The 9308-nt window shown below is 29.9% G+C and overlaps 1 protein-coding gene across 2 annotated transcripts; it reads right to left on the bottom strand.

The window, feature by feature from the left end:
- Positions 1-1101: 1101 nt before the first annotated feature.
- LOC11413915 (methyl-CpG-binding domain-containing protein 4) lies at positions 1102-3022 on the bottom strand. 2 transcript variants are annotated; one of them, XM_013613792.3, is made up of 3 exons: positions 2844-3010; positions 2064-2154; positions 1102-1845 (listed from the first exon to the last, which is right to left on the bottom strand). In XM_013613792.3, the coding sequence occupies exon 3, from the start codon at positions 1834-1836 to the stop codon at positions 1351-1353; it is 486 nt and encodes a 161-aa protein (XP_013469246.1). In that variant the 5' UTR covers positions 1837-1845; positions 2064-2154; positions 2844-3010; the 3' UTR covers positions 1102-1350. The 2 variants fall into 2 exon arrangements, with proteins under 2 accessions (XP_013469246.1, XP_003591612.1); XM_003591564.4 differs by lacking the exon at positions 2064-2154 and having other exon boundaries at positions 2844-3022.
- Positions 3023-9308: the final 6286 nt, after the last annotated feature.

Below are 9308 nucleotides of genomic sequence, written 5' to 3'. Positions count from 1 at the left end.
AATAACAGTATTTTCCCTCCTCTTTCGGGAAAAAAAATCCAAATGTAAATTATAATGTATGCATTAAATAACAACTTTAAGTCATGAAAAATTAACGAAAATTCATTCTCAGTCAAGAAACAAAAACAAACTTTCATGCAGAATCTTTAAATTTATGCCAGTTGTTGAAGTTGCAAATGAACTTCTCTGTTAATGTTCATAATAATGACTTTTCATGTTCTTTTTCAAAAAATTTCCTACAAAAGTTTGATTAAGTAAGTCTTGAAAGTACGTATTGATCTTTAGTTTTCAATAATTTTACTTTTATTTTCATAATTAGAATTAGACAATGTATATTGGTAAATTAATTAACGCCAATGTTTACAACTTTCTTTATTTTAATTGTCACAGTCGAATTCTTTTTTTTTTATCAAGGAGAAAATAAAATGACCAAGCAATCTGTTGTCCAAATACCTCAAAGATATCTGCAAGCAAGCAGAGTGGTATTTTGCTAAAGGGGATGAGACATCCATATCATCAAGGAACCAACATTGTTGGCATCAAACTAGGTCAACCAATTAGCACATTCATTGTCTTCTCTTAGAGTATGATTAAAGAAGATCACCCAAGAAAGAGAAGAGAGCTTCTTAACAACAGAGAACAGGATTGCATAAGGATGAAAGTCATTTTAATTATCCGCAATAATATTCAAAGTTGTTCGATACGCTTTCAACTTTCATACCTCCTATTAACCTTTAACAAATTGTCCCACAAACCAACCTATTTTCACTTTCGTAATAAAAATAGTAAACTAGTTTTTCTTTTAAGAGCACAAAAAAAATTGATGTTGCCAAACATGTATTTTTTAGAAGAGGTTGCCAAACATGTTTGAATAACTAATGCAGTTAAATAAAAAACAATGTTATTTTATTTGCTGCTTTTTTTTTATAGTATTTCTAACATTTATCACCACATAACTATAAAATAATTTTTTTTTATAAAAAATACAACTTGTATTTTTTTATAAAGACAGGGTACAACATGTATTTCATAAACACGTCAGAGAATATTCTCATATATTCATTAGCAATTCAATATAGAAGAAAAAGAAGACTGTTGTGGTGTGACGCAAATTGATTGAGTTGCATAGAAGAATAGAAAATATATTTTGGGTGTTCTGATCAGTCAACATATAGAGCCTGCAAATATCTGTTTAGGTTACAATGGAACACCAGAACTAAAATTAAATTTGTTTCAATACCACTGAATTGGTGTTCCCTAACACAATATCTAGAAATAATATATTACAGACAAACCAACCATAATTAGCATCAACAACAACAGCATGCAGCAACCTTGTGATAACATTCCTCAAACTTCATCTTTAGCTATCTTAGCTTTTTTGTTTGCAGAATCCTTCTGTTGCTCAATAAATTCTGGGATGGTGTCTTGCATAATCTTTGGGGATGAAAAATCAAAATCCGCAGCAGATACACCACTGGGTTGTGGATGGTCTTTAAGATATGCTGCTATCTCATTGCGGGTTCTCAGTTTTTTACCTGTAGGTGTGATGTAGTAAGAATCCAATTTAGAGTAATCCTTTCTAAGCACCAAGATTTTCTTGAAACCTTGTGGAGTCTTTGGAATGTTAGGCTTGTCAATGACCCATGTCCGAGAAGAATCATATTCGATATCAGCAGGATCATCACAGCTACGATTAGCCTTTTTGCTACAATCAAAAGGGTCTCGGATGATCTTATGACGAATCTCTTCAAACTCCTCCTGCGTATCAATCACTCTCCATTTCATGCAAAGTTTGCATTGTGCAGCATAGATATCAACTGAACCCTGGGTCATCGCTGGTCTCTGTCACAATAATTCACCATCAGTTTATAAAGCAGCAGAAGTTCAGCTCTTAGACTAAACCCAAGAAAGACTTAATAATCCATACTACGGAGAAAAAACAAAGTCCAGTGTTAAAAAGTGATAAGCTCTGAAAAAATAGTTTATTAAGAGTGACACTGTACTACTTATAAGCTGGTTTTGGGATGAGTTAGACTCAATACAAAAACCAAATATGGTACCACAGTCTATCCAGTCAGGTCACCACAGAATTATCCGTGCAGAATTTAACATGGTAGTTCTCTTCCAACTCCCGCGCTTTTCAAAGCCCCTCTGATTTGACCGGATTATCCAGACATGCAAAAAAAAAAAAAAACTTAAACCCTCTTTTTACTCGTACCATTTTGAAATTCAGACAAATCAAAGGGCTTTGAAAAGCAGAGAGGTTGGAAGAGAAACAATTTAACAACAAATATGAAAACTTTCATTCAATTCAACATTGATTCTATAAGCTTGCATTTTTTCTTCTTGTTATATAAAGCTATCAGCTTCCTTTTACTGCAGATCTGATGTTAACCACCCATACTTAACAGCAACACAAAAATTTAAACACAAACAAGGGTTGATTGATAGAGCAAATTCCATTCTATGTTGGTTTAACAAAACAATTCAGCCCATTCAAAACAGAAAATTAACACATAACATAATCTTTTCTAGTTTCTCGTAAGATCCAGGTTAAAGACAAATCTGCACAAAAAAAAAAAAAAAAAAAAAAAATTCTCTTACGCTCTAGGGTTTGGAATCAAATTGAAAAGCACATGTAATTAACGGATCTAAATCCCTTCGATTCAATTAACAAGTAACTATAAACCCCAAAACGAAAAAAGAACATCATCTCAGAAGAGTTAACAAGAATAGATCAAGAAAAATAGTTGAAAATTAAGGAAGACAAAACCCTAAAAAAAAATATATAAAAAAAAAAGGAGAAATCGAGTTTTGAAAAGAATAGGCAGTAACGGTACCTTGCTAGAAGAAGATGGAGTTTTGGAGGCCGACATTGATTCAGCAAACAAATTTCTCTCTCGCTCTGACTGAGACAGTGTTTAGAGTTACCACCGAAGGGAACAGTTTTTGATTTCTTTCTCTCTTGGTAGTGGCGTTAATAAGAGAGGAGAGTGTAACTCTTCAGGATTAAATTATCTGTCCCCACCACATTTTTAACGGGTCTTTGAGAGAAATTAAATATAATTATATAACACTCTCTTTAGCCATATTTTTTAATTTATTTTAAGGTTAATTAAGTAAATGGTCCTTATTAATATTAAGAATTTTGTTTTAAGTCCCTGTAAAATTTACCATCAATATTTTTAGTCTTTGGCAAAAAATTTCATCAACATTTTTTGTCCCTAAAATGCTTAAAAAAAATGTCACAGAAACTAAAAAGTGTAATTTTATTTTGTAGAGACTAAAAACTTAATTAACCCTTTATTTTATGTTCAACTCGTATAATATATCTTCGTCGCAAGTACATCTACATCTTGAAATGTTATTTTAAATTCAAGTGGGGGATTGTTGGAACATGTGAAGATGAAAAGAAATTGGAAGGTTGGAAGATTAAACACCAAGTTATTAAACTTTGATCTAGTATTGTGTGAATTGAAAAAATAGAATGTAGGGGTCCCAAATAAAATAGAAGACACACATCAGTAGTGTTTAAACAGTGGTATTTAATTTTAAATACCTGATAATGATAAAAATAATAATTATTTATTCATGGATATCACTTCCCTAATTTTAGGTTATGTTTGTTGTGATAAGCTTGAGAATCCAACTGAATATCCTATCTTTGCTTCATTAGTCTGTTTCATCTAATCTTGTGGATTTGTTTCTTTTTGAACTGATCCGATTAATTTGTTACTTGAGCTGATCTGTGGGTTGCTTAATTTTTAAGTTTACTTAATTCTTAAGTTTCTCCAAATTAGTTATAAATTATCCCTAAAAAAGGAGAGTTCACCTAGTTCAAAAATTACACCTAAGAGTTTCATTGAGTTGTCGGGAACTCTTTCTCTCTTCTCCTTTTCTTGACTCGTGTTGACGAGTCTTTATTCTCTCCATCTCCATTTTTTTGTCCCTTCGGAATTAAGAGTGTTCTTAAGACCTTCGGAATTAAGAATGGTCTTAAAAACATAGTCCCTTTGATAATATAAGTCCCTTCGGAATAAAAGTACTATTAAGATCATAGTCCCTTTTGAAATAATAATGTTCCGTCTGAATTAAGAATGATCTTAACAGTATATAAATATTCTTTCAATATTTTAATTGAGGAGAAATTAAAAAGTGGAAAGTGGTATCACCATATTTGAGTGGTCGTAGTGCCATATTGATACTTTGGAGAAATTAAAGTTAGAATGGTGGTAACACCATATTTGAGTGGTCTCAATACCATAAGAGAGTGGTAACAATATCATATTAAAGTGGTTTCAGTATTAAAGAGTGGTCTTAGTACCATATTCGAATGTGTAAATTTCGAACGGTTTTCTACAGTGCAGTAGTTAATCGTATAGTTGTAGTTGTGCTTGTTTTATCCTAGAGGCGGCGTTGTTGTTAGTCTGCCTTGCACAATTTTGGGCAGTGCCACGAAACGTCTTAAAGAGAGCGACATGGTCGTGACTCAACCTAGTAACAACTTCGGTAGATAATAGAATATGGTAATCCAAATACAACAGTTTGAAAATCTAAAAACAACAATTTTAAAATCAATTTTTTAGAATCATTTTAATCAAGTTGATTCTTTCCACATGAAACAAACATACACTATAAGGAAAAAATGGGCGAAAGGGTTTTAGGCCGTGAGATAGCTTTGAATCTAAGTTGGACCAGATGTGATAGATAATTGGGTATTTGAAATTGTTGACATTTACAAAAACAACGATAATAGTCGTGGTGCCCTCATCCATCCATTTCAATTATGTTCAACGAATGTGTAGTGCTTTGTATGCCTTCGTCTATTACAAAACACAATCTATGACACTTAAATGAAGACTTGTTCCTACAAAATATGGTCCTTCCTTTCTAGTTGCTAATTTTTCATACTTATCTTTCTTACCTCATTGGTCTTTTGTGGGACCAGTTCTCCGTCCATGAAACTTCGAGGTTTGATCTTTGTATTGAACTTGTTCGCAACCTTGAGTTTGGTAGCATACTCAATTATATACGCTAGTATTTTTACTTCCTATAGTAAGTTGAGACTTATTCTCCTGCTTTGGTATGAAGTGGACACTTCTAATAGGATAACCCATAATGATGTTGATGTCAATTCCACTTATATCAATTCCACTTAAAATGTGTTTCATGTGTCGATGATTAGGGCTAATGTGACATGCCTAAAGTACTCTGATTAGCTCCCATCCCATTAATCTTTTGTTTTATCCAATCTCTTACGTAATCCATTGAGGACATTTTTGTATACCATTTCAACATGTTCATTTGTTTGTGGATGTTACATCGATGCAAAATTCATCTTAACGTCGAGATTCTTGCATGATTCTCAGAACCTTTGACTTGTCATCTGGGAGGAGGACACATGCAATCGACGATTTTTCAAATAATATACGGTGATGGTGGGAATGACCCAAGAATGTTGAACCCCTAAACCATAATATTATCGCCTGATGTTGCACCTGAGGTGGCTAATGTGGCCGATTGGAGAACCTTTGACATTTATCGTATTTTTGCGCGATTTATCTGCAGTATGTCAATCGGCCAATAGTATATGGATGGATCTAAAGACCTTAAAAGGTAAGATCTTCATTCCACAGTGATTTCTACATACTCCTTCATATACCCTTTCACAGTATAACATGCATTAACCCGCTTTAATTTCCACTTTCTCCGTTTTTCTAGAAAAATAGATTGCAATTAAAATATGTTTCCTTTTTAGAATAATATAAATATTTTATATTTTTTTCATTATAAATTATCTTCATTATTATAGCAATCAAACTTTAATTGATCAATAATTTTTCTGGCAACGACAATATGGGTTAGTCCAGTCGATTCAGTTTGTTTAGCCCATTATATTTTTACGGGATGAGTTGAGATTTTGAATCATTCACTTTAAGTCAGTTTGCTACGCCTAGTTCACAAGAAAAAAAAAGAGGCGGTGATGGTAGAGTGGGCTGGTCCGTCAGATCTAAGGATAATATATTAATTTTTCTTTATTTATAAATCATCCTCAAATTTCTAACTGATTGTGTTTTGTATTTAACTCGGATAGTAGAGAGAGAAAATTTATTTAATTAAATCTTTGGTTTTATGATTTTAACCTCGTATTTATAAATACCTTTCAATCTTGGAACTCGTTAAATTTTTATTTTGTTGGCTTATGCGGATTTTTATTTTCTTATGATGAATCATTAACTTTTGAATGATCATTTTTATAGTTTTTTTAGGAAATATATTTAAAGCCTCGTTTGTTACGAATTTTGGTCGCCTAAAATGATCTTTAATTTAATTATTTTTACATTATTTTTCTAAATTTTTAATTATTAATGAATGGATAGATCGACAATTTGCCGACCTGCCATAAAATGGGGAGGGGATAAGATTTTCAATCAACTACCTCAATTAGGCTCTAGTTGACCCACTCAGATCATTATAGACTTGTTGGTAGTGGATCGTGACGATGTAAGTTGACCTATTTTGTCATCTTATTTTGATGCACTTATTATTTAATGAATAATACATTTATTTTTCTTATATGTGTTATTCATCTTTATACACCATGAGATTAGACATAATTTGGTCAAAACACTTAGCCGACCTTAGTTTCTTAGTGAGAGAAACTATACCTTCTTTCTAAGTTTTTTTACTCATTCACTCATATAGGAGGGGTGATTTTAGGTCTTTTTTATTTTTTTTTATTTTTTTATTACCTAGAATCACCTTTACACATCCTTTTTCTGTTTCTTTCTATATAAATAAGTGATTTCCACATATATCAAATTTTTTATCTGTGTTTTTTCATGATTTCGTCGTCTCAGTGTGACGTTGTGTTCTTCGTCGTCTTGTGCAACATTCTTTGATTATGCGTTTTGTTGCGGTGTTTGTTTGGTTTCTATTGGAAGATCAGCTTCAGTCAATCACAGTTTGATTTCGCCTCTTATTGTGGTGTTTGTTTGGTTTCTATTGCAAGATCAGCTTCAGTCAAACAAAAATTTAATCAATGATTTGGGCCAAATCCGGAAGCATGGGTAATATGGTGATTTAGATTTTCATCATAATATTTTTTAGGCATTTTGCCATCGTATGCTATTAACTTGGGTGTGAGTTTGTTCGCATACCCACCATTTACGTTTTAGCGATGTTGATTAAGTTATTGTATCTCATGTATTCTATCAATTTGAATGAATGAATATCGTTTTGCTTTTATCAAAAAATATCTTTTTAAACCATTGAATGAATTAAGGTCAAAATTAAAATTAATATGATTAGATACATAACCCACTTGGATTGGCCAAGTGATTTTGGCTAAGGATCTGAGAGTGTGTCATTCTTGATATCTCATATTCGATTCTCTCCGATGTCAATTTGAGTGAGCTACTTTACATTCATAAATATATATATATATATATATATATATATATATATATATATATATATATATATATATATATATATATATATATATATATATATATATATATATATGGTTGTTAGATACATTTATGTTACACTTAAATTACTAGTAGTTTAATAACAATTATTTTTTTAAGGAGATAATATCAATCAATTTGGTTACATTAGTAAATTTTTTTTTTTTTATTAGTGGCCGAAGTTTGAACCCTGGACCCTACATACATTATGCATGGTCCCTAACAACGAGCTAAACTCACGAGGACGTAAAACATAAAATATAATTCCCCTAAAAAAATATAATTAAAATAATTACTTATAAACATATTAATATTTTAATTTAATATTTTTACAAAATGATTGCCACGTATGATTTTGATAATGTGGATTACTTTAGAATCGTCTATCTTGTAAAATTAAGATTTTTAGATTATTGGCAAATGTTAAAGTTATAGATAGATGGATAAATTATAGACGATTGTGTTCCTGTGAGTTTAACTCAGTTAGCAGGGATAATGTATAATATCTGTAAGGTTCGGGTTCAAACCATGACCATCACACAAAAAATTATAGATTATTGTTAGTTAATATTGTAGAATTATTTTATTTTACTCTCGTCAATTTTAGTTATATATATAATTCCTCAAAATAAATTATATTTTATATAATTATACCTATACTAATCACATAATTTTAATTATAGTAATATTAATAATGCTAATATTTTATTTTAAATTCCATTTATTATTATACTGGTAAAGACGGAGTTATTTTCCATGGCATGGCATTGACTAGATATTTTAGTCACTACATCAATAAATGTAATTTAGTAAATAATTTTTTATTATATAAATTAATATATCTAATAACTTTATTTTGAACGATATCTAATAATTTTTTAAGAAGCATGAATATTTTCAAATGGTATTAATATTTTTCGTGCTTTATAATGAGTGTCGCACTAACAGCATAAATTTTTTCAAAATTGATTTGTTTAAAATAAAATTGTTTAAAATTAATATTATTTTGATTTTTCAATTTAACATTATTTTTTGTCCAAATGTACCTTTTAATTAATCACATGTGTTATTTAAACAAAATTGACATTGTATCCCACACCATATATGAATATGAGCGTGAAAATCAGATTTAAGGAGACAAAAAAAAGAACCAACATAAAATAAAAGATAATATAAAAGTAAAAAGTTGTATAGATATACGACGTCAATGTCAAATTTTGTGTCGAAACAAATATTTCTTCTAATTAATATTATTATTATTATTATTTTTTTAAATATTATATACATAATTCTAAAACATTATATTCAACTTTACGGCAATAATTAATAAGAATAATCTTATAAAACGACTATTATATTTTCTCTCTTATACTTGTTATATTTTTTAATACGTTTGTGAAATACTTAATCGTTATTTATTTTGAAACAAATTGAATATTTAATATGTCACTAAGGTTAATATGATAGTCAACCATAGTTAGAGTTTTCCCTAAAAAAAAAAATCATAGTTAGAGTTTGTTTGGATTGGTTTAATATTTCTCCTAATTAATATTATATATTCTACTCTAAAACATTGTATTCAATTTACATTTATGATAGTGGAAACATGAATAATTAATAAAGATAATTTGATAAAAAGGACAATTACTTTTGTTATACTCGTTATATTTTTTAATACATGTGTAAAATTCATAATCAACGTTCGTTTTGAAACAAAATGAGTACTCCCTCCGGTATATTTACAAGAGACAATTTACTTTTTAGATACATTAAATAATTTATGTATTTGGTTTAGGTTTTTGACTGGATACATACATTATTCAATGTATTTAA

This window comes from Medicago truncatula, chromosome 1 (genome assembly GCF_003473485.1).
Source record: "Medicago truncatula cultivar Jemalong A17 chromosome 1, MtrunA17r5.0-ANR, whole genome shotgun sequence".
In the NCBI taxonomy this organism is placed as follows: Eukaryota; Viridiplantae; Streptophyta; class Magnoliopsida; order Fabales; family Fabaceae; genus Medicago; species Medicago truncatula.
Note: the sequence above shows the minus strand (reverse complement) of the source record. Positions and strands in the feature narration are given on the sequence as shown.